The 24,690-nt window shown below is 43.5% G+C and overlaps 7 protein-coding genes across 8 annotated transcripts; 2 read left to right on the top strand and 5 right to left on the bottom strand.

Moving 5' to 3' along the window:
• Positions 1 to 935: 935 nt before the first annotated feature.
• LOC124315993 lies at positions 936 to 3,215 on the bottom strand. Its single transcript, XM_046781727.1, has one exon. It carries the CDS (start codon positions 3,213 to 3,215, stop codon positions 936 to 938), a length of 2,280 nt encoding a protein of 759 aa, XP_046637683.1.
• Positions 3,216 to 3,733: 518 nt separating this feature from the next.
• On the bottom strand, positions 3,734 to 6,052 carry LOC124315891 (nucleolar protein 9-like). Its single transcript, XM_046781621.1, has 7 exons — positions 5,803 to 6,052; positions 5,536 to 5,732; positions 5,138 to 5,480; positions 4,760 to 5,076; positions 4,564 to 4,692; positions 3,905 to 4,502; positions 3,734 to 3,844 (listed from the first exon to the last, which is right to left on the bottom strand). Exons 1-7 carry the CDS (start codon positions 5,996 to 5,998, stop codon positions 3,792 to 3,794), a joined length of 1,833 nt encoding a protein of 610 aa, XP_046637577.1. The 5' UTR covers positions 5,999 to 6,052; the 3' UTR covers positions 3,734 to 3,791.
• Positions 6,053 to 6,172: 120 nt separating this feature from the next.
• LOC124315956 lies at positions 6,173 to 6,808 on the bottom strand. Its single transcript, XM_046781709.1, has 2 exons — positions 6,720 to 6,808; positions 6,173 to 6,631 (listed from the first exon to the last, which is right to left on the bottom strand). The coding sequence occupies exons 1-2, from the start codon at positions 6,732 to 6,734 to the stop codon at positions 6,326 to 6,328; spliced, it is 321 nt and encodes a 106-aa protein (XP_046637665.1). The 5' UTR covers positions 6,735 to 6,808; the 3' UTR covers positions 6,173 to 6,325.
• An 847-nt stretch (positions 6,809 to 7,655) lies between these two features.
• On the top strand, positions 7,656 to 8,312 carry LOC124315950. Of its 2 annotated transcripts, XM_046781702.1 has the most exons (3): positions 7,656 to 7,796; positions 7,878 to 7,901; positions 7,932 to 8,312. In XM_046781702.1, the coding sequence occupies exons 1-3, from the start codon at positions 7,757 to 7,759 to the stop codon at positions 8,225 to 8,227; spliced, it is 360 nt and encodes a 119-aa protein (XP_046637658.1). In that variant the 5' UTR covers positions 7,656 to 7,756; the 3' UTR covers positions 8,228 to 8,312. The 2 variants fall into 2 exon arrangements, with proteins under 2 accessions (XP_046637658.1, XP_046637657.1); XM_046781701.1 differs by having other exon boundaries at positions 7,878 to 8,312.
• Positions 8,313 to 8,424: 112 nt separating this feature from the next.
• On the bottom strand, positions 8,425 to 9,657 carry LOC124315939 (regulator of G-protein signaling 18-like). The gene is made up of 3 exons (XM_046781690.1): positions 9,399 to 9,657; positions 8,946 to 9,118; positions 8,425 to 8,867 (listed from the first exon to the last, which is right to left on the bottom strand). The coding sequence occupies exons 1-3, from the start codon at positions 9,481 to 9,483 to the stop codon at positions 8,652 to 8,654; spliced, it is 474 nt and encodes a 157-aa protein (XP_046637646.1). The 5' UTR covers positions 9,484 to 9,657; the 3' UTR covers positions 8,425 to 8,651.
• A 4,192-nt stretch (positions 9,658 to 13,849) lies between these two features.
• LOC124315868 (C-Maf-inducing protein-like) lies at positions 13,850 to 22,359 on the top strand. Its single transcript, XM_046781585.1, has 15 exons — positions 13,850 to 14,318; positions 15,333 to 16,643; positions 16,718 to 16,954; positions 18,655 to 18,705; positions 18,790 to 18,861; positions 18,943 to 19,038; positions 19,201 to 19,440; positions 19,516 to 19,619; positions 19,700 to 20,041; positions 20,139 to 20,231; positions 20,321 to 20,477; positions 20,558 to 20,866; positions 20,931 to 21,128; positions 21,205 to 21,310; positions 21,390 to 22,359. Exons 2-15 carry the CDS (start codon positions 15,396 to 15,398, stop codon positions 21,512 to 21,514), a joined length of 3,378 nt encoding a protein of 1,125 aa, XP_046637541.1. The 5' UTR covers positions 13,850 to 14,318; positions 15,333 to 15,395; the 3' UTR covers positions 21,515 to 22,359.
• Positions 22,360 to 22,420: 61 nt separating this feature from the next.
• Positions 22,421 to 24,674, bottom strand: LOC124315907 (unconventional prefoldin RPB5 interactor-like). Its single transcript, XM_046781649.1, has 5 exons — positions 24,398 to 24,674; positions 24,020 to 24,269; positions 23,806 to 23,946; positions 23,582 to 23,738; positions 22,421 to 23,499 (listed from the first exon to the last, which is right to left on the bottom strand). Exons 1-5 carry the CDS (start codon positions 24,482 to 24,484, stop codon positions 22,728 to 22,730), a joined length of 1,407 nt encoding a protein of 468 aa, XP_046637605.1. The 5' UTR covers positions 24,485 to 24,674; the 3' UTR covers positions 22,421 to 22,727.
• Between the last annotated feature and the right edge of the window lie 16 nt (positions 24,675 to 24,690).

The raw sequence follows: 24,690 nt of genomic DNA, 5'->3' as shown, positions 1-24,690 counted from the left end.
ATACCTCAGGGATAAACTTTAATCTTTTATTTGCATTTTGAAATCAATTCAATGTTCCCGATCTGGAAAACGGCAGGGCGCTCATAGCGGTAAGTTCGCAAACTAAGAAGAAGGAAATTGAAGAATTAAAACTTTAAATGTCAATTTCAAACTTTAATGTCATTCCGTTTGCAATAAACCAATAATCTCCATTCAAATTTTAGCATTTTGTAACCGTCACAATGTTTTCAAAATTCGCCGAAAAAAAAATATTTGCCGCTATGGTTCCTAAAAACGCCGCCGCATACATAGTGCGTTTAGTGCGCAACCTTGTTAAAAATATTTGTGATTCAATCAAAAATCAGAATAAGCAATATGCGTTTGAACTTTTGTCGTCTTTGCAGCGAGCCATATGTTTTTTTCCGTGTTTTGTTTGTTTGTATGTTTCTATTTTATTTTATGACAAGTGCGGATGTAAAATTTGAAGAAATTTTAAGCCTGAAAACATTTTGGCCAATCAAATTATTGAATGTCACCCAGCAAAGATGGACATTCTTGTTCCACCATTTTCCATTTGAATTCTTTTATTATACATGGATGATGATATTTTATGATTGTAAAAAACGTTGTAATGTGACCAAAGCCAATCGAGTTCCAGTCAATGACACAATATACAGAATTCGGCAGAATTCAATGGAACGTATATCCTCTTTGACAGGCAGCGAGTTTCGTTCAAATGTTTAGTCAAAGGATTCGTCAAACATGAGCTGTCGTATCTGTGCTATTGAAGGTCACCATCAGTGACAGAAATAATCAAACGGTATAATATTTAATCATTCAAAAGTCTTTTTCATTCGAGCAGGAAGAAATACCGAGCTTAATTTTAAAATAAACACTATAAACTAATATTGACATGGAATGTTATTCGGTTTATTATTATCATCATATCGGTTAGATTACACCATACTTTTGTATGAGAATTGTTCGGATTGAATTTTAGTAATGGGGTCGTATTCGTGTTGCAAATACGTGGACCAATCGACCACGTCCTCCTCTTCTTCTTCCTCCTCGTTAATCGGGTATCCAAACCATTGACGCAATCGGATCATTTTCGGCCAGTGAAATCGCCAATGGGCTACAATCAAGTACAGGGCGTACAAAATGGCGACGCAAAGTGGCGCTAGAAAAGATTCTTCGACCAAGTGAGCGACTGATTTGCTGCCCATTTGAATGATCCGGTAGCCGAGCAATGCCAAAGGCGAAAAAATGGATAAGCAAATCACCTGGTCGATCGGCTCCCTGTGCAATTCGGGACTCGTGTTGCTGATGGCGTACATCTCCATCAGGGCGGCCCTATCGCTTAAAAATCGACAAATGCCACAGACCCACGACACCACTCCGATGACCGGGAACATGATGAAAATGAGCATCGTCAGGCCAAAATTACTAGTCAATTCCGCGTAATTGGCCGCAAAGTCAAACTCGAGACGGTAGTTCCTCCTCCAGGTGATCTGCTCCGCGTTCGACCGAAAAGTGAACCATTTCAATAGGTAACTTGTCAGAAATTCTAATCGAACGTGATTCATTAAAATCCCACTTGCAGTGTTGACAATGATGGCGCAAGTGATGAAACTACCATGTTCCGGGAAAAATAGGCACGCCCAGCTAATATCCCCATAAGTGAATCTTCCAATGAATAATTCCGCCAGCGGTTTTGTCGCCATCATCCGGATCAAGTAGAGGATGGCCGATAGATTGCATATTGATCGAAATCTACCCAATTCGATGCTGGAAACAAACTGGTGATGTCGGTACATGTCGATGTTGGTCACTAACTCGGTCAGTTTGCTGGTGAAGAAAGACGCCAGGGTGGGCAAAATGAAGACATTCCACGATACAGAAAAATGATCCGATCCATGTCCTACCAAATGTAACAATTCGACAATGTATCCGGGTGCGGCCAATAGAACAATGTAGAGAAAATATGTGGCTGCTAAAATTAGCAAGACGACCAAGGTCTTCCAAAGCGGACGTGGTTCTTTCAATTGCGACCAATTGATCTGCGAGCCGGGAGGGGCGTATTCGACGGACCATTTGGAAGGCCGGAATTCCTGGTTTTCCACCACATCATTCCAGAATCTAGCGGATTGCTGGAGTTTTCGCAGTTCCTTTTTGGTAGCCTTGGCATCGGCCGGACTGTTGAACCGGACAAAAGCTGTTCCGGTGAATTTTCGGTTACTTAACATTTCGTCCTTCCGGGCCAATAGAATTGCTTCTCTTTCGCTGTAGAACTTCATAGCGTCGACGTTGTCGTATTTGCTGGTAATTAGGGAACTGGGATGTAGGACTCGTCCGCTCTCAACGGCTTCAGTTAATCCATCGCTGTAAAAGAAATCCATTAAGCGATTCTGAATCACTTCCGGTCCGGAAGTCGCCAATGTTTGTTTTACTTCTCGTAAGAATTTCAATTCGTCCAACACGGGCTGCAGTTTGGTGAGATCGTAGGCAAGTTTGATTTCTTCACGGGAAATTCCTTTCGATTTGAATCTGCCCTTCAAGTAATCAAACAAGGAATCAGCCGTAGTGGTAAGCGGCAATCCTGAAATCATTAGCCAACGTCTGTTGCGAAATCTGTTTGGGATGCTGGGACTAGCCAAAGACCTGATGTTCCGTTCTTGCCCGTGTAGGTACATCAACAGGCCCAAAACGCCCAAAACGGTCAAGGAGAAAACGGGGTGGATGCCATTCACTCCGATGTTACTAAGAGTTGTAGAGCTTAGATGTTGGTCTGATCCTTGCTTTTCACCAAACATGTGTAACACGATGAGAACAACGCTGACGATCATAATCCAACTGTTGACGACCATTTTTCGGGCTTGAAACCATAGGTAAGTGGCTCCATCTTGGCCGACTGCTTGCTCGTCGATCCAACCGGAACAACTCTTATTCTTCTTATTCTGCTCGGAAGGCTCGGCATGGCCGACAAATCTTTCGGTAAGCCATTGCCAACTGAATATCCGACGGAGTGAATAGATAATTGCAAAGAATAGGAGTGCAATTATAAGCCAATAAACAACGTGAAAGGCGATTCCGCCTTCCCAGACTATCCACTGGTCAAAAAAGCCGAAATTTGTAGCATTTTTTTCGAAATTGAAATCGAAATTATCCTGGCTTTTGCACAGTGAAGTATCTACGCTTGAGTACGAATCGCTGATGAGACGCGTATCCACACTCATTTTTGGGAATTTTAATCATCAAAGTTTTACCCTCCTTATATCAACATCTGACCATCACCATGGCGTGGCAAGTGCCGATCAGGCACCTAAAACCCTGTTAATATAATTACTTTGAATGATAATGAATTACCTATTGGTTAAAAATGAGTAAAATAATATTACGAATATTATTCAATAAAAAATTCGACCAAAAGTATTAATTTTAACCTTAACACGTTAAGTTAAATAATGACAAGCTTTAAAGGGCAATCTACTACGCAGTAGATTTAAAGATTTCCTCATTGCACCACCTCACCTGTAGATGATGCAACTACATCCGGGATTGCGTCACAAAAATTTAAAAAAAAATTAAAATAAATAAATTTAATTTAAAATTAAATTTAAAAAAAGTTTAAAGTTAATAAAAAACCTTTTGGTTAAAAATGCGTTAATTAATATTACGAATATAGTTCAATTAAAATATTCGACGAAAAGGATTAATTTTAACCTTAACACGTTAAGTAAAGTACAAGCTAACGTGAATTGTCCACGCTGTATTGGAAAATTATCAAACGGTGATAATAATAACTTTTGAATTTATGCCTTCTTCTTTTTCTTGACTCGATCGGAATTGGAGCTCTCGCCGCCATCTATTGATATCCGTCATTAAATAATAATTCGAAACGGGGAAATAATAAATTCAAACTCACCGGCAAGTGGATCGACGATACCTGCAAACAGTTTCCTCTTTTTGCTCTCCTTGTCCTGTATCGTCTTCCAGTCGGACTTTTGTCTCTTGAGAAGAGGCAACGCGTAATTCTCGAAGATGATACGGCCGAAATAATTGCCCTGCAAGGCCGTTTCTTTCTGCAAAAGTTCTTCGCCAATCGCTATCCTCGTCTTGACAGGGCTTGATCGCCAAACGGAGTCCAGGGAGCGAGAACCAAATTTGGTCGTGGCCAGGGAATAGAAACTTCCTTGAAGCTTCTGAATGAGTTTGTCGTGGCTCTTTTCACCGACAAATTCGGCGCTGAAGAAAGCGTCCATGATTCGACTACCAAATGTGTCGCTCAGCAAGTCCCTCAACTGGCTCGTCTCCATTTCGAGCAGACTTTGGACGATTTTGATGGGTTTCCCAAAGTGAAGCAACGTCTGGACAATTTGCGAGCCAATAATGTGGCAATTAAAAGACGGTTTGTCATCACCTGGCTGCTCAGCCACTTCGTAAGTGATAAGTCGAGAAACCAAAGGCACAATCTTCATCTGGCGGGTTTCGGGAGTGAAACAATGGAAAGTTTCCATCAAATGCTATCGTACAACAGAAATATTAACATCATTGTTATTTACACACAAAAAACATTAAATTCACCTGTAAAAACTTGGCCTGTAGTGTGGAAAGGCGTTTGCATGCGTTTGCCAAACCCAAAACGACTGTTCCGCAGCCGGCAGCGAATATGTCTTCCATGAATGGAGCCAGTTCTTCAAATATCTCTGTAAACTGTACGACAAGAACATGAATTCATTGTAAAATAAATATGTCAGATGTCAATTTCAAATATAATTACCAGTTCTTTATCCTTGACGGCTTCCAATAGTTTCAGAACGGAGAATTTAAGATCAAAATTCTCTGCCAAAGTCTTCAATCGACCTTTGAAGTAAGTTTGATAAAGCTGTTGGAAGATTTCTTCGTCACTGACAGTCAAGCACGTTTCTAGGGTGTGAACGATAGCAGCACTGGAGAAGATGTCATCAACTTGCATAGCTGACAGAATTTCTTTGACAATAAAGTCCAATAACTTCTTGCAAAGATCAGGAGCAGTTTTGTGCAAGCAAAATAAAACCGTTTGGATAACAGCAGAAGAATCTTGGGAAAGCACCATGTCTAATCGTTCAAATAAATTGTAAGTATAAACGAAGAATGGATTACAATATGAATGGATTACCGTGAAGCTGGGGCCAGCTGGAAAATCGTTCGCCAAAATCCCTCAACATAGTGACGAATTCCTCCGATTCGTATTTGGGTATGGAGCTTGAAGCCTCGGTGTGATCCAGATGTCTTCTAGACCGATAGCTTTTCATCAGCAAGGTGTCTAGTTCAATGCCACTGAGACATTGCAATGATGTCCGTAGAATGTGGCTGGCATAAATATCTGAAATAAATTCTTCAACATTGTTGAAGGCGTAGCGGCTGACAGAGGAGAGCCACTTGAGGCAGAAAGCTGAATGTTCATCTTTGCCGTCAGTTGGATTGGTTTTAGAGATGGTCTCCAAACAAATTCGCATGACCTATGTAAATGAAAAGTAAGCATCCTTGTGGTACATGCAAAAATAAGTAGCATACTTTTTCCAAAACGTGGCTGGCATAAGGGTCTGTACAAATAATTCGCATGTCATTCAACATCAAATCAGCAAAGTGTTGGAGATTTTCACTGTTGGCGAGTGGCAGAAGCTTCTCCATGATTTTTGACACAACTTGATTGCAAATCAGATCCATTTCTTTTCCTTTGGTCTGTTCAAAAACGTTGACGACAAACATTTCTGTGTGGCAAAAGAATTCGCCGTAAATTGATTTAAATTTAAATGAAAACATTAAAAAACAAAAGTGTACCTTTTTCTTCTTCATCCTCAAATTCATCTTTGAGTCTTTCCATGACACGGACGAAATAGTTGTAGGTTTCTTCATCAATATTTTTTCCTCTGCCATATAATCCTTTACTTGCGTATTTTCGAGCTTTGGTAAGAAAAGAATGTTTCTTTTTTACACGACCTCCTCCTCGTCCACCTCTAGAAAATCTTGACGCCATGCTCGAAAAGTCAATAGTCAACTCAATGCTTTTATTTTTTGAAAATTTGTCTGCTCAATCACTGCTAGTTAAGTCTGGGAAAGGCAAGCCTCTTCTCACTAGACGATGAAAAAGAACCAAATAATTTTTTAAAAATTCGAATGCGAAATAATTTGAAATTTGAATACAGTAGAATAATATGCAACTAAATTTATTTTTTTTAAGCATTATTCCAAAGTGTAACAAACAAAAGTCATCATGAAAATTGGGAAAATTAAAAGTGACAGAGCATTCAACATGAGCACAGCTCAGTTTTAATAGCTCATCAACTTTAATCAAAGAACGTATTTAGGCCTTTTTGGCAGGAGTGGCTTCGGGAACGGGAGCGACGTAAGGGATAGCGCCATAAGGGTAAGCACCGTAAGCGTAAGGGTAGGGGGCGTAAGGATAGGCTACATTCTTAACTCCGGCGACGGCAGCTGGATAACCGGTGAAAGGGTAGCCGGGGAAGGCGCGGACTCCGTTGAAAGCGATACCATATGGGTACCACGATGGGTAGAAACCATGGATGCGGTAGTACTGCTCAGCAGATTCCTGATCCTGGGCCTCCATGGCGAAAGCGCAAGCGGCCAAAGCCACCAAAACCAAAAGGGTCTGCGCAATAATATTAAATACGATTAGACAGAATTCATAGCAAACCAGGGATTTAATAAAACAATGTTATATTTAAAAGAATATTTACCATTGACTTGTACATGTTGAAGAAGAGGAGGGTTGCTGTTGAGCTGATACTTGGTGATCAAGTGTGCCTTTCCACCGTCCAGCTGGATCAATTTATACCCCATCATCTCCCATCATGCGAATATTTAATTGCACGATCCACCTTTCTCTCTAATCACAACCACACCCAAAGTCACATTTCTTCCACGTTCACAACCAGTTTCGATCGCATTGCTTCTGTATTATCACGACATTGAAATTGTTCGTTAGGATCATGATGGTAACTCCACCCTAAGTGACTTTTTTTTCGACATTGTCCTTGAAATAATAACATAACAGCGAATGTGTAGCTCTCGGTTGAGGGGCGTTGGTTATATTTTTATTTTTGCTAAACTTGCTTTGGCAGAAGATTACACAATAGTCGTGTGAATCTTTGGTGAATTCAGTATCTAAGCGGATTTCTTCCACGTATGTTACTAACTCAGTTTTAAGGAAAAATGTGATTTCAACATCTTTCAATCTTAATAGAAATATTAAAGTCAAAATTGAAGCTCAAAGAAATTCGGATTTGAGTTAATTTAACATTGATGTGATTTTTTTTAGCAGCAGCATCGTGATACTTTTATGCAAGTTTGGCGTTACAACTTTTACAAGGAAGGCTCTCGAATCTGTCGAAAAATATTCTCCACACTTAACTTCATTTAACTTAATTTTAATCTCTCTTGATTCACCCCTCTCCTTCCGTGTTGCTCAACTCCCTCCTTTGTCTTCAACACCCTCTAGCTATAACAGATTCGCCTATCGTCTTTTGTTTTCACCACATTTCTTTCTCACCCCCTTCTTCTCCCCCCCCCCCTAATTGTTCAGCTTCAGTTCGCAGTTTTGCACCCTCGTTTCGACAACGAACAGTCGCACTATTCTGATCTCCCATCTCTAGATTTTACTTTTACGACATCGTCTTATCGGAGCGCAGTACAGTACAGTACTTTCATTTCTTGGCACAATCAGTTTTACAAATTAAAACCTCGTTTTCTAAAACCCTGACAACTCCACATCAAAATGTCGTGCATTAACACTTGTTCTCCAAAGTCATTCTGGAGTAAGTGATTTCAAGCAAAACATTACTTTTGCGTCTTGCATGTTTACTTTCAGCATTTTCTAAATTTTCTTATATCCATAGGTATGATTATCGATCCGAACTGCACTATCAATCATCTTCATTTCGACTGCCATCTGAAAAAGTTCACTGTTGAACGGTCTTTCCACATTTCCAAAGCCGTTCTTGATTGGCCATATCCTAGGGATGAGAGTCCAATTACACGTCTCATGGTGGATTGTGATGATAAAAAAGGGATTATCTTGTGCGAACTAATGAAAAATGATCCCGAGAAATCATTGAAGCACGAAGCTGACCTAGACGTACACTTCCGTGTTGGACAGAAGATAACACTTTATTCCGAATTTGTTGGGATTGGAGTTGGTGGAACACCAATAAGAATCCATCTGTCAGGATATGAATTTTTAGTTTAGCGCACCAATAGGCGTAGTGATCTACCCCTATTCACTGTAATTTCTTTTACAACCAAAGGTGTAAAATACAATACAAATGATATGACGGCCATGATTGTTATTTTTATAGATTCGTCATATTATATGATGCTAGCAAAAGGATGTATCCTTAAGGGAATTTTTTTTTTTAAATCTGAATTGAGATCTGTTGTCTTGGGTGTTTAATATCAATTGTATTCGAATAGACTAGATCTATCGTGATTCAGCGAAATAATTCAAACATCTGATGCTGTGATCCATCATCCGGAAACAATTTGAATTTGTACGTGTGTCAATGAGAATTTCCTGTTACACATGTTATTAAATTTTGGCCAGCGTATATAATCGAGTCCAATTTGCACCTAATAAACTTCAATGAAATTACATAATAATATGAGAGGTATATTTAGGGTAGAGAAGATGACAAGGAAAGGAATCTTTTCCAATTGCTGGCTCCATTGACACGTCCGAGATAGGCTTCGGACTTGAGGAAACGTTGGTAAGAATCCCGTTCCATCATGTGCTGGATCCTCCTCTGGGCCCGATCGAAGGCGTGCTGGTCAGGATTGTTGCACTGGATGTTGGCCAGCGTGATGGATCTCGTCTCCGCGTCCAGATTGACCTACAACGAATATAGTAAGATGAACAATCAACCCAAATAAGGGAATACCCCCAAAAAAGGGGTTGACTTTTGGTGTACTTGTTGCTTTTTGGATGATTGATTGACAGTCAAAAAGTCCTTGTAAATCTGCTGGGCTTTAGCGGCCATATCTTTGGGTTTGCTGTTCTTGTAGTCCTCGACGGCCTGCCAAAATTCCAAATTTTCGTTGCTGAATTCCAGCTGTAGGAATTCGTGGTAGAGCGCCGATCCCTCTGCAACAAAATAACGTGAGTTCTTAAATTTATTTGTGTGTTGTTTTCCACCCAAAAGAAAATTCCTCTGTAACGGTAAAAAAGCCAACAAAAGCCCTGGGGCCATGATTCATCGAAGTTGCAGCAGCACTGCTGGGCGTCTATGATTCGACATTGGGCCATCAACTTGTACAACACGTCGAAAAAGAATAAACTTGCCCGACTATATAAACACGTACGAAACTAAAAATAGTTTTGCGCTTGTGATCACGAGAGATGACGTAATGAAAAAACAACTCACGTTTGGAAGCCATGAGAACCGTGAACGATTCCGCCCATTTTTGCGCCTCTTCCGACCCTGGCGATAATTTGATCCTGGCCAGCATTTTTGATTCACTCGAGCGACTAATTGTTCGTCAATGTGTTTCTACCCCCCGTAAAAGGTGGAACGAGCGAACTTTAGTCACAGGTGGAAAATCTGACGGAATCACACGTCCCTGCCAGACGACGCCGCACGGCATACTGCTGCTGCGTGTGAACCAGCAGCAGACACGTTGTGCTGCTGCTGGAGCTTCGTGAATAGCAGTTCTTTTGTTGTGTGTGTGCGGTCGTTTCCTTTTTAGCTCATGGGCAGCGGCGACCTTGAAAGACACGGATGATTTGCATGTTTAGATGTTTATGTGCAGAGCTGAACGCTTGTGCTGTATACTTGCAATGGGCGTACCATCATCGTTTGTCGTGTGCTGTTGACTCACTCCCGGAGGGTAAAAAAAACAAACAAATTCACGTTCTTTTTTTGCGCATATAACACCGGAAGTCTGCATTGGAAGTTGTTATCCTCGAATATCCGGACGACTATAGACGAGATTTCAAAAAATATAAAACGAGTTATTCGACCTCTTCCGTTTTGACCATAATTTTCAGCCAATGTCGATCCTTTCACTTGCGACGAGAAATTGTCGCCGCGCTAGAATTGGCAGGTGTATAGCCAAATTTATGCACGTCCATATACACAGCACGTGTGTATGGTCTATAAAAAGAGCAGTTGCTGCCAACAAGGAACGAGATGTGAATTCATTTCTCACGCGACATTGAAATTTTCAGTCAAAGTCAATTTCAGTTTTGGACATTTCCTCGTGTGCACAACGGCGTGTACACCTTGAAAATGCAGGGGAGGAAGTAGTCATATCCGGTGCTTCGTATAATATGAAAAGACTTTTGGCAGGAAACGGGAAATTCCCTTTAATTAGACGTACCCGCTAAAAAATGTTGAAGAATAACTTTAACGGAATCCTATACAATTTATTTATTATTTTACGCCAATAAGACGACGTGCAAAAGAAATTGCGCATCGTCAAAGGTTTCGGCGAAAACGGACGCACATAAAATCCCGTGGGGGGGAGGGAATAAATAGTTGCAGCTGCTATTCACGGAGTTATATGTATAGCGACGTAGTACAAATTGTGTTTGTTTGTTCAAAATTTTAAAAAAAGACACTAGAGAGCAGCACTGTGTGTATATAATCTCCTTCCGCCTTATTCATCTCTCGGCCAACCCAAATCTGAATTCGAGCGACATCACAGCACAGCAGCAGCTTATAAGGTCGTCGCCACACACAATGATCCGACTCTAAGGATCGTGACTATGAGAATCTCTCGTTTTAATAACCATTAAGGGCCGATGAAGGCCATTAAATGACGCAGCAACAATCATCCCAGCATGGCAAACATTTCTGATGATGCCAAGATGAAACATTCAATGGCCGGATATTCGCTTCTATTCTTTTTTGAATGGTATATTAACTAATCATTGTGCTGCTGCTGTCCTATCAGTTAAAAATACTTGCCTTAATATTATACATCCGCCCGGTGGAAGCGCAGCTGCCAAGGATCGGCCGCGTTCAGAACCGATCAAAGGCATCGGCAGGATCAAACGACACATCTGCCAAATCTTTTTTTTTTCCATTTTTATTTTAAAAGAAAGAAAAGAATTTTTGGCGAAAAGTGAGCGGCGTCACGCACGATTCTGCCAAATCATTTGACCCGAACGTAAAAAAACCAACGTCCGCCATGGATGTCGTGCATAATAATACAAGACGGACGCCGACTCGAATGTCATCATTGCATGTTCAGTTTTATGTTTCCCGTGATGTGTACAGAAAAACGTATTATTACTGCTGCACATACATCCTTTGTGAATGCTGTTGGCCATTTGTTCATGCGTAGACGTGAAATGACGAAAGCTCCGGCGACTATATAAGATTGTAAACATAAAAGCCACCTAACGCTTGGACCGCTCACTACTTTTATGGCCCATATCTTATACCCTAGCTCTTTCTTAATCGGCGGCTACTATTTTCGTATCGTCAAATGTAAATCGACGCAATTCATTAATATTTAAAAACGGAATTTCAACCGACTTTGAATGTATTATTAAGATTACTGGACAGATTTTATGTCGATGTTTCGTAATTGAATTAGGCCCCTAGACGGCCCCCCTATACTGCCTATATGGGCCGATCTTTTTCTAAGGTTTCTATAACCCTCATATTAAATAATCCCGTATACATATTTATCAGTTTGAAGGCGATGATTTAATTATTCATAATTTTAAATCCTATCGACTTACACACCGTGTATTTCTTTTTTTAAATCCCCCAAAAAAGATATGGTGGGTTTTTACAATAGGAAAGCTGACTCGTTCAACCGGATTTACCTCCGAGTTTGTCCAAGCAATTTGCACTTCATCACCTGGGACTGAACACCTTATCGGTGCTGCGAATTACGACATAAGCAATTACAGGGGGGGAACCCCGTTTCTCCAAAGATTAGACACCGACGTCGTAGATAGAATAAGATTGTAAACACCCGACGAGTCGTATAACAATTCCACGACGTATTGACAAGAGTCACACGATGATTGAAATAAAGGCGATCATTGGCGAAAGTTGTCTGTGATGCCAGTAGCAAATATTATCGTGAAAACTTAGACGAGGCCACACAGAGCAGCACAGAGAAACTGCTGTGAGAATGTAATCCCTGAAAATATATTAATGGAGGAACAGATAGGAGCAGCTGCTGTTAAGGGCATAACACAACTTTGTCCGTCTGTTCGTCCGGCAGGCGTCCCTGGCCTACTTGTGCGGTCGAGTCATAGTGCAGTCATCACACAGCAACAACAATATCACCAAGTTGACTTGACACACTACCGGGTTATTTCTTATAGGCACAGCACATGATCTGTCTGCTGCTGTGCCATCGGAACCCAATTCGAGGACGGCCTTGCTGTCGTGACTGTTGGACGTTTCGCAGAAAAGAGATAACAGCCGCTAGGCCATGCATATAAATTGCATAACAGAATAGGGAACGAAACTAGGTTGATGTTGTTGTTGTTGTTCTACGGCATTGGGGGATGACGAAAACTGACAATTATGAAGCACCTGATCCTGCCAACGTTTTCACTGCGCCTTTTGCTGGGTCGTGACACGCGTGATCGAGTAGCGCTTATCCCCACGTGATGTAATTCATTTGATTTATTTCGTGACGGCAGCAGCAGCAGTCTGTGACCTCGAACGTTTCCCTTTTTTCTTCTCCCGCAAGAGTGTACAAACCGGTCTGCCCCGATGATTAGCATCATTATAGTATGCACACACAAGAGCTGGAATCAAACTAGGCCAACAGTCCCACCGGTGAGGGGAAAAATAGAGCGAAAAGGAAGTGATCGATTGGTCGAGTCTGTTGTGTTATGCAGTACTACCTCAGTTTATATTGCGGTCCATATTTTCTAGGATGATGATTGGCGAGTCTCTTAAGTTGAACAGGAAGTGAAATTTCCTGATTGTTGCCGATGGGAAATTGGGTCGGAATTATTCACGACGAATGTCTATTTGAGCTAATTATTCTCAACCGCAGCAGCAGCTGAGAGAGACTCATCTTCCTGCATGACAAGCAAATTGTGCAAGTCTATAGCAGCAACCAAGGTTATCGTGCGTCTATATTAGAGAGAGACGGGCGGCGGCCAATCGACATTTTCGTGACCCAATCAACATTTATGGCGGAAATTTCCAATTGCATCAACTGGGATCATGTTTATTATTCAATTCAACATTGACGCACTTGACGCCAACCCCACCAAGATATTTTCTGTTCTGGTGTGATGACGACAACAACGTTCCCTCCCGTCGTGAGGGATTTTCGACGAAAAGTCACGCGGCCGTGAACCGAGCGAGTCTAAACCTTGAAACCTTTTAGTGATGTGTGCAATATGTTGTGCCCTAGTCTAAATAGGTTTTGACAAGAAAAAGAGTCTTATGTATAGTTAAGACCAAGTATATGATGAAAGCCTTGATAATAATAATGCAATTTGCATACATCAAAGTCACACACAAAAGGAGAGAAAAGTGTGTGGGGGTGGCACTGGGTCCTTGTCATCGCTAGACACATTGCCAACAGGATCAAATGGTAGTGAAAATCCTCTTTTTGCTGCAGGGCTTCTTCTGATTTGATTATGAGCTCCGGTTATTATTATCTATTATTCCTTAGGAAAAAGCCTCGCTCGCTTTTCTTCTAATAGCCTCTAGATATAGTATATTATAGAGTAGGTCTACAAAACATCAATGGCGGCCGAATGACGTCACGGGGCTCGTTTTCCTTCCAAGCCGCCGGGAACGCCACTACCGCCTCCAGGCACTACTAGGCCACACCCCCTTTAAAAAAAGGATGGGAGAGAATACCCCCTACAGGGTCCACAGTAGCCAGTCAGTCGTCCATGCGTTCGGTTCTCTTCATCTCCTCTGGTTATTTCTCTCGATGGTGAAAATCAAATTCTATTCTCCAGTGTGTGTGTGAAATGGATTTCGTGTGTTGTTGAAAAAGAATGGCCATTTTTTTGCTAGTCCGAGTGTGTCGGACGTGAAACAATCGCGTGTACAGTTGGAGAGTAAAGTGACGAGTGTATAACGATCGATTAAGTTTTTGGGTATATTTATATCCAACACTCATATAACCCCCACCGTCCGGTTTTTTACACCCGGATCTAAAATTAGGTCGTCGGCTCTACTGCACTGCCGATCGTTTCGTTTTCGTTCATTTCTGTGTTGTGTGTGCACAGCTGTTATTCGTGTTGTTGTTGCAGTGCTGCCCCATTCCAGTCCAACAGCCCAAAAAGTTTTCAACGAGAAACTGGCTGATTATGTCTCTGTTGTTGCATAGTTTCCATCAAGGTAAATATTGCGTTTTTTGGGTGGTTTAATTATTGTGTTTTTGAATTGGCAAAGTCGTGAGCTCAGTGGAGAGTGTCGTGAGCAGTGCGTCGCCGCCATGGCGGACATGGCCAGAGTATTGATCCGCTTCTTCTACACACACACACACTGCAGTCTCTGTCGTATATAAGAGTTAAACACACACAAGTTAATAATATTAAGTACTACACACAAAGTATAGGCGTGTGATTTCCAGGGAATGTCAATGCCGTTGATCTCCAGTTATAATTCTGTTGGAGAAAAGAGAAAACCTTGGCTGGGCCCTGTACAAGGCGATGGCCGACTTTCTATTGTTCATTCATACATGTAGATTCTCCCTTTTTTGTTTTATTTTTATTTTTTATTTTGGATGTTGTTGGCGAGTGGTGGGAGAGAAACGGGACGGAACAATCCGGACGCCATCACCGCAACCACAATGAAAATATTGTTTTGTTTTTCCACTATTTTTATGAGCATTTTCTCTTTTTTCGCTTGGCAAAGATTCTTGTGTCATCCAATTGTCAATTGAACCACAGCTGCACGCCAAAACAGTTGGCACACAACAATTAGTAAAAAATCCGTTCCGCGACCCCGAGTCTCACAACGTCGCCGGAAGGGCTGGAAAAATAATAATAATAATAATAAAAAGGGAATTTCCCTTTGCCAGAAAATATGGCACAGCCTAATCAATAACAAAAAAAAAGGGAAGTCCCCTTCTTGCTCCCAGGCATTCCGCAATTATTAGGAAACAGAATTTTTAACTTTTTGAGCAGATTCATCCACTTCCGTGTAAACTTTGTTGACTTTGGAAGCCAACGGACGGAATTTGCTGGTCCAGTCCTCCTATTTCTAGACCGGGCCAATGTCGTCATCCGATTACATTTGAAAGAAAAAACAGTCCAGGATGTGGCGCAATTCCCACCCAATGTGCACACATGATTCCGCCTTTTTCCTGTCCGTTTCATTGATTCCGCTTTTCTCTTTTTCTCCCCACAGGCACAGAGGGAAGCAGAGTCGTCGGATGCGGCCGTTTCGTCTTGTCGTAAACTCCCGACCGACATGAAGTGCTGCGATTTACTGGTCAGCGCCAGCCGACTGCTCCTGACTCCTTCCCAGGATTCGACGGCCATCATGTCGTCGTCGTCATCGACTCCGCCGACGACGGCCAAGGAATCCATCAAAAGTCAACAGTCGACCATTTGGTTGAATCAGCCAACGTCGACGATGAAACGTCGAAGTCAAACGCTTCCCGATTTGTATTCAAATGGCAACAACAACACGACGGCCTCGGCCGCTGCTCTCGAACGACGACTGTCGAGTCACGGGGGCGTCACCCCGACCCACAGGAGGCGTCGCCGGAAAGACGTCGTCGCCACCGCTGGAAGTACCCAGGAACAGGTGATGGAGAAAGACGAGTCGTCGGCTGGTACAATCATCAGTGACGTCGTCGTTGACGGCCCTACGGCGGTGGCACAAGGCACAAGTTTTATCAGTGACAAGGGGCCGGTAGTGAAGCAAGAGCAACAGATACCGCAGGTCCATTGCTCGTTTATCGGCGGGAGTAGACGGGACGAGCTTAAAAAAGTGGCGGCCACCACCACAAAATCGTTGGACTTGTTTATCCGATCCGGTCGCCATTCCAGTTGGTCATCCAAGACGTCGCTCCTGTCCATCCACCGTTGCTACAGCCAATCGGCGCTCGTCTTGACTGGCCACAATCCCGAAACGGTTCTCGTTCGTTCGTCTTCTTCCGCCTCGACAGGGGATGATGGAGGTCTTGTTGATTTTGTGACATTGATGGACGATGACAAACGATCCGGCAGCAGCAGCAGCGAGACCGTTCATCATCATCCGGCGAGCTCGACAGGGCGACGATTGCTAGGCACTTGCAATTCCGCACCAACCACTCCGCATTTGCAGCCGCGCTGCCATCAACAGCAACTAAGAAATTCGAAATCTTCTTACGGATTCAACGATCCAGTGGCAGTCGTGGCGGCCAGCGCCACGATGGCCGTCGAGGACCAAACGACGACCAATTCACCGACGACGCATAATGGCCAAGACCCAAAATCTTGTTCTTCTTTAGTTGTCCCTCCTCATTCCTCCGAGACTCCAGCGGAATCGTTTCCTGGACCTCCGCCCGTCCTCCATCGGCGCTTCCTCAAACTCTTGTCGGAAGGCGACATCCAGCTCTGCCGCGTCACCCATTCCGGCACCGTCATCGGCAAGATTCTGAGCTCGAAATTCTTGCGACGCTGGGAGACGCACCACCTCTACCTCAACGACGCTCAAATCTCGTCGAAAACGGTACCGTCCATTTATCTCATTTTTTGAATTAAATAATTGAATGACATTTTTTAATATTCATTCGGGTGTAATAGCCGTCGGGTTTCATGGAAGAGTCGACGCCTTATTCTTCCATGAAGGAAATTAGTCTTGTCGTATCATCTTCCTCTTCCTTGACTTCATCCGGTTACTTGTGGGATCGCAGCTACTCGGATGCGGCCGTCGGTCCGGCAACGGTTGAAACCCAAAATTCTCTTCTGACGGCGGCCAATAATTCGCCGCAGCACTGCCTGATCCGCATCGTCTTGCCGGAAGGATGTCTCCTCCTTCAGGTAGTACTACTACGCACTTATTGCCAACGCTCCTTCGATTGATTTCGGCGTGATACCCTCGTCTATTTTTAGTTGTAACCCATTACACCCCTACGTTATATCCGACAGGATCTCTCACGTGTTTGACTCAAAAAAATCCACCCCGGGTTGCAGATGTAATGGCGTCAAAACAAAACTTTGCCATTTCCAGACATAGAGAAAGAGATAGAGGGAAGACATTTTGTCTTTTTTTTTTATTATTCCCGGGATATTTTCGTTCATGCAGTTTCCATGGAAATTACCAGTGTGGGTGGGACGCCGCGCCGTTTGACGTCGGAAGAAATGACGCTGGCGGTTTGGGAGTTGCTGGTGTAGTAGGATCTGTTCTAGACGAAGCCTCTTTTGATAGCTCTTTGATCTTTTTGATTGAGTTGCTGCACCAGGAGCAAGAAAGACGTAGGAATAAATATAGAGACAGGCAGGCAGGCAGGCCGTGTGTGACCTGTTGGTCTCGTGTGCAATCTTGGGGTTGGCTGGTAGCGGGAATAGAATCACGGGTGGTGGGTGGAGGGGCTATTAGTAGTCAGAGTCCATAGCTTCTTATATAGATTCGCTGCTGGGCGTGTTCTCTCTGCCTAGTATTTATAGAGTACGACGTGGTGTTTAGTTCCATCCACTCACGAGCATGATTATTATAACACGACGCGCATCATTTCATCTTCTTTTTTATTGACTTTCGACGGCCCGAGAAAAAATTCGTCGGATGGCGTGGCAATCGAATAGATTAAACGCCCAGTGCAATATGCGACAGAGAGATAATAATAATAAAAAAGGGAAAAAAACAAGTTGGGACTGTTTATCAGCTGCTGTAGACGTCAACTCGTGGCGAGAGCATAGCACACACACATCATCTCTCGAACCGGATATGAACCAACACAGGACAAAAGGGTCTGCGCCCGTAAATGCTCCGCCCGTCGAAAAATGTCTGTGCACATTCGGTGATGAAGGGGGTGACGCAAGGTGGCCGACAACCAAGACAACACGCCAGGATATTTAATATATATAAGAAGATGAAACGAACAAAACGACCAGGAAAAAGATGGCGTCGGCTCTTAAATATACATTGGCCGGGCGACGTCACGGCACACGCGAGATGCATTGACGTCAGAGAGGAACCAAAGTTGAGCTGCTCCCCTTTTCATATCACGACGGACGACAAATCTTTTTTTTTTTTATTTCGTGAGTGAGAAACCCGTGGGCACGTTTCACATTTCGTCCACCACCGCAAATTCAATTTGCCTTTTCCTTGGAAATGATTTGTTACTGTGTCCGACTTGTCAATCAACAACTACCCCGAGCTCACAAATGAAATGTTACGTGAGTGTCTGCGTGTGTGGAAAGGTCGAACGTTGGGGAGGATATCGATTTCCGATGGAATCCACCGGGGTAAAATAAACGGCCCGGATCGATTTAGTTTTTTCGGTACTTTGGCGACCAGTTTGTGATTTTCAAACACACGCCCATTTTACAATCCCTTTGCAGGGCGACCGGAATAAATAAATAAATAAAAAATAAAAATAATAAAAAAAAAGATGTCGGATCAATAATTTCCTTCCAGCCCTCCTTTACGTGTGTAATATCCCCAACAATTTTCAACTCTCTCTCCACCAGCCCGCCCCAATCTAAATTCTAATGATTTTTTTCCTTTTTCTTTTATCCAGGCCAACAACGCTTACGTGCGCGATCAGTGGTACCACTCCATCATTTGGAAGGTATTTCCCAGCAGCTTATTTTTAATACGTTTTCTTAATGAGAAATTATTTTTTTCTTTAATGTCTTTATCTTTTTTATTAAAGAAAAATCTGTTTCGGTACCATCAAATTACGCGAAGGACAACCAGACAGGAAGTGTTACTTAAAGAAGTCAAGGTATTACAATTATTGTAGAGAGAAGATAATGCCCAACAGGACATGACAATGTGTTTTTTTCCCTTCCATTTTGTCAATTAGAGCATGGTGGAATTGGCGACTTCTACCCCGTTACAGGATCACTGCATCGCTCAGGCGCCATTCCAAGTCATTTCGTCGCTGCTCTCCACCGTCAGCGTGAGTGCCACCGCTCATACATATCAAAATATATATAGCGCGGCCAATGACGTCAATGGGCGCAACCTTCAAATGCTTTTTCCATAGAAAAGCGATAAAAATGAAAAGAAAAAAAAAGATGAAAATGTTTTGATCTTTTCCTCCGCTCGCGGTTTAATATAGGAAGAAAAATCTGCACATCATCAGCAAAGTCGTGTCTGCATCGGCATGCCCGGCGGCTGTTATTATTCTCAAACGGTCCTAGAGGATTTGCTGTTGACCTTGTCGCCTCTGCTGGAACGCCAACCGCCATCGCGGGAAATGTGCACAGCCTTCAGCCGACACTGTCGACTCCACCCGAGGTCCTCGCTCGTTCGCGGATTGTTCACTTCCGTCGTCCATCGCATCCTCAAACACAACGTCGTCAGTCATTTCTAAATCCCTTTTTTTAGCCAGTTTTTAATTTTATTCAAATTTATTAATTCCATTTTGACGCAGGATTTCGGGAAAAATCCGTTTATGCGCCGATTCGTTCACGACTACATCCGGGTCCTCTACGCCCACAACGACGGCCCACAAGCCGTCCGCGACTTTGTTCGCAAGTGCGTCACACGAAATTTTGTTTTTCATTCGAATTATGAATCCTTATAATAAATTCGATGATTTGCATTTGATTTGACAGCGCCCACGGCGAAGGAAGCGCCTGCCCCCATCCTCGAGTCCTTCCCAATTTGGTGGCCGTTTGTTTGGCCGCCGTTTTCAGCATTTACGAGTATCGACGCCGACGTCAGCGCCATCCATCCGACTGGGTCAATATCCAAGCCAATCATCCCGTCGATCACAATGAAGACAAAATGACGCAATCGTCGCCCGTTCTCCCGGATGAGCGACCAACGTCATCCGCCAGCAGCCAAGACCATCGCCAGAAAATTAACAATAAAACCAGCAACATTGGCAGCAGCAGCAGCAGCAACAACAACAACATCTGGGATATGCAGTGTTACCTGGCCATCATCAAGACTGCGTCAGTTGCCCATTTTCTAAATATTTTATTGTCCTTATGAAAAACCTTTTTCAGCTTTTGTTACGACGTTTTCTTTATGGCAATTGACGTCATTTAGTTGCGAGTTTGAAGACTGGCGTCCCGGATTAGCCCAACTGTTGCAGCCGGTTCCGTTCCCGGACGAAGCCCTGGTGGACGACGTTTTCATCAAGTAAAAGTTTCCCATCTCGAATTGTTTCCCCCTTTTAGAAATTGGGGACAAATAATTTAAATTTGTAATTGGATTTGCCAACGTCACAGGGGAATGGGGATTGTGGTCGGGGCCATAGGTAACGACCCTCGATGTGCCGTCCATCAGTGCGTGCTGGGCATCCGCGAGGGCAAAGAAGGCTGGTTCCACGTCATTTGTCCTTCATCCGCCGCCTGCTCCGACGACGGATCCCTTTGGGCTTCCATCGTAACCAATTAGAAATAAATACGACAACCATTTTGACGATTCGGGAAATGATGAAAAATTCTTTTTTTCCATTTTGACAGTTGAAGACGTTGCTGAACTGCTGTTGTCGCCGCAAAGCATTTTTGGCTTCGATGACGAAATTGGTGGGCGCTTGCCAATTGCTGGCCCTCAGGGATCACTCGTCTGCCCAGGAAACCCTGTGCCTCATGCTCGAATGGAATCTACTTGAAGTCGCCGACGAGAATAATTCCAGCCATCCATCTGGCGGATGCGGTGCCGAAGAACGCAATTCGCTTCCGCTTCAAATTGCCACGACATTGCAGAGCACCGAGTCCGGCCGGCGACTCTATTTCGAACTCTGCGATCGCCAACTTCACTTGAAAGAATTGGTAATTTTAAATATTCAAATGTTTGTTATTTATTTATTTTTCAACTTTTGGCAATGACAAATAGCAACAAAAAGGTGGACCGAAAAAGTTGACATTACCCAACCGATCGACGGACGAGGATTTATCGAAATTGCTTCTCAATTGCGGCTCGCTGGGTAACCTCGAATGTCTGAGTTTGGCCTTCACTCAGGTGACTAGCGCCTGCGCCCAGCATCTCATCAAATTGCCGTCGTTGCGTTACCTCAATCTCTGGTCCACCCAGGTAACGTTTTAATCACACCAACACCTTCGTTTTCCAAATTGATCCAGACGGCCGCAACAATTGATTTTATTTACAGTTTGGTGATGCTGGCCTTCAGCTGATTAGCGAACACCTCCACAAATTGCAGGTGCTCAACCTGTGCGAGACGCCCGTCACCGACAAAGGCCTCGCATGTCTGGCCAGTAAGTCGTCAATAATTCGTGAATTTCACTAGTCGTATAGTATTTCTTAATTTTTATTTCCAATTGTCCACCGAAAAAGGCATGAAGAGTTTGCGCAAGTTGAATTTGAACAGCACGACCCTGTCCGTGTCGACATTCGAGAAGTTGAAGCAGAAACTGCCGTCCCTTCAAGAATGCGACGTCCGCTACACGGACGCCTGGTGACAAGATGGGCCGAGGGAACAACATCAGTCAGGAGGTGGACAACAGTCCACTCCAATTCCCTCGAATGCCCAGTCTTTCTTCTGCATCCGACCACCACAACAACATCCATCGTCGTCGATGACGTCATCGGCCGCCAATCCCAACCGCAACGCCAATCTCTTTTTCTGCACTCGATATCATTCGACACGTCAAGCACCGGCCAACTTCCTCGAATTGGCCGATCAATTCCGTTGAATTGCGTCAAGAAGAGAATTCTTATTTATTTTGGTTGGATGCCACCGCTAGTCCAGCTTGTCCGTCGCTAATAATGTGAGAACTAGCCCAGACAACTATACTTCTTCCCGCCCTACTTTTTTTGTGTATCACCAAAAAACAGAAAAATCTCGTCATTTCTTATTATCAAATCCATTTTTCCTACCAGCGGCAGCTGTTTTGCAGTTATAAATATTTTATTTATATATATATATATAACTAAATTGGTGCGTTTATATATGATCATGTCAAAAAGGGAAATTTCTTGTTTGGCTCTTTTTATTTTTTAAATGTTTGGTCCTCTTTCAATTTTTGATTCGCCCCCGAAAGTGTAAGCCCTCAGTGATGGGCATCATCGCGTACAGCCTTTTTAGCTGATGTGTTATATATTATATAATTCTTTATGATTTCTCTAAATTTACTTTTCTGTGCGAGCTTTTCATTTCCTTGTTCATCATCTCCTTTTGTGCGAGCCTCTCTGAATTTATATACTCTCTCCAATGACAAGTCAGTCCCCCTATCTCTCTCCTTTTATCACGTATTCTAATATTTAACGTCATCTAAGAAAAAAAAAAGCCACCAACCGATTGCAAGAAAAACAAGATTTTGTTATCTCTATTTTTTGATTGGAGGAAGGAAAAAAAGATTCGTGGGAAATGTGAAAAATGAATCTATTTTGGTTGATCTTCTGAACGCGTTGCTGTACCGATTCACTTCGGCACTCAATACAATTTGGTACAACAAAACAAGCAAAGATTCCGCAAACATTTTCTTTGTTCATCTTTCACGCCATCACTCACTCGTCGCCCGCCGAGATAGAAAAAAAGTAGTCGACTGCATCCGCAATAACACAACAACAGACATCCGTCATTTATCCGTTAGATGGCGGCGTAGATTGTGTGATTATTATTGTGTTTTTTTTTTCGAGGGCACAGAGATATGTTGTTGTTTCTTGCCCATCTCAGAGTTTCTTGCCCATCCGGGCGGCCCTGAAGCGACTGACGGGTCGGTGGGTGTTGACAGATTCGTCTCCTCCTCCTTCTGCTGCTGCTCCGACTTGTGAGGATGCTGTTTCTCCTCTCTCCTTGACCTCATCACCAACGGCCGTTATTTGTTGTTGTTGTAAAAGGCTCGACCGATCTGGATCTGCAGCTGGACCGCTCGCGTCTGGTCCCTCCTCCAGCAGCTTCTGCTTTTGTTTCTGTCTCTGCACAATCTCAATCACCGGCGTCGTCGATTTTTTCACTTTCAATATCGATTTGGGCTCGCTGCTGCTGCTGCTGCTCGGCTCCCCACCGGAAGGCTCCGTCGTGTGGCTCCTAAACTTGCGAAAGATTTCAGACGGACTGGACACCACCGACGACGACGACGACGACGACGACGGATCGGCCTCGGCGATAAAAGAGGCAAACTTGGCTTTTCTCTTGTTTGAACTGGCCGCTGCTGACGACGACGACACGGGCGAATGTTTAAAGGTGATTTTCAACGTGTCTTGGTTCTTGTCCTCTTCGTGGCCGTCGTGGGCGGCACCAGGAAGGATCAGCTCGTCACGCCGAAACTGTTTGACAGCGTCAGGACTCTCTGACCATCTCACGCTCTTCTTTTTATTTTCTTCTTCCTGTGGTTCTTCTTCTTCTGGTGGTTCTTCGACGCTAATGGCTTCGTCTTCTTCTTCTTCTTCTTCTTCTACCAACTCATCCCCCCAGTCGATATCGCCATTTCCCACACCTAACCTTGATATAAAGTCACGCAGAAACAAGATTCATTTGGCAATCGTTAAGAGAGAAAGTGATTAAAAGACGTTCAAAATCGTACTTGGCCAGCTCGTCTTGCAGCTCCTCTTCCATTTCCAGCTCGTCCAACCTCCTAAACAATTCCTCCTCTTCGGACCTTTCTTGAGATTCCTCGGCTGATGCTTGTTTCAGTGCGGCCATCTTCTGCTTGTATTCTCGGACTCGCTTTCGGTGCTCCTCTGTGACAAGGCAAATAATCAGTGTGACTCACTGCCACGTCTAGACAGCAACAACAACAAATCATACCTCTCCATTGTTCGTCCTCTTCCTCTGTCTCCAATATGTTGAGTCCCTGATTGAGGTCCTTTTTGTACTTGTTGGCCTGATCACACCAGCTGTTCACCGATTTCAGCTCAGCGTCAAACCTTTTCAGAGATTCATTGCAGCCTAAGTTCAAAGTAATGAGCAGTTGGTTTAATTAGATTGGGACTCTTGGGATTCAGATGATCTGGGGGGTTACCTTGTATCCTCCGCTCCACAATCTTGGCGGCCTGCTTGGCAGATCTCTCGACAAACCAGTTGTCACCCAGCAGACAGAGGATCTCGTTTGTGTGCTTGACTCTGCCAGGTACGAAGGCCAGGCTTCCAAAAGGGACCATGACTTGGTGTGAGACTTTGTCAGGCAGTGATTCCAATCTGGCTTTGAGGGCTTCATAGTCTTCCTTGAACTTTGTCAATTTCTTCACCTTCTCCTTGACGATATCCGCTGCCTGTGGGGATCAACAAGATTAATCGGAATCATCAGACTTGCGTCAGTGGAGACGACGACGGGTATAATGTAAACATCAAAGAGATACCAATGTTAATGGATGTCGTCACCCAAACATATTCGACTCACTTTGGTTTGGTGTTGAAGCAATTGGACGAGAGGATTACTACTACCGGATGTGACTGGCGAAACCTGCACATCGTCGGCCGTCGCCATTGTTTTTATTTTATTAATTAATCTATGTTATAATGTCTCTCGTGGCTCTTTTTTATTATTTCAAATCCGATTCTCCAGCAGAAGAAAAAAGTGTGACACACACACCGAGAGCGACGAGTGGCAGTCAGGCGTTGCCGCACCGGATTCCCGACCGCAACGAACGTTCGAGGAAATTGAAATTACAACACGTCATTCTCTGCCTGCGA

Source organism: Daphnia pulicaria, chromosome 11, assembly GCF_021234035.1.
Source record: "Daphnia pulicaria isolate SC F1-1A chromosome 11, SC_F0-13Bv2, whole genome shotgun sequence".
Classification (NCBI taxonomy): Eukaryota; Metazoa; Arthropoda; class Branchiopoda; order Diplostraca; family Daphniidae; genus Daphnia; species Daphnia pulicaria.
This window is presented reverse-complemented; position numbering and strand designations above follow the sequence as displayed.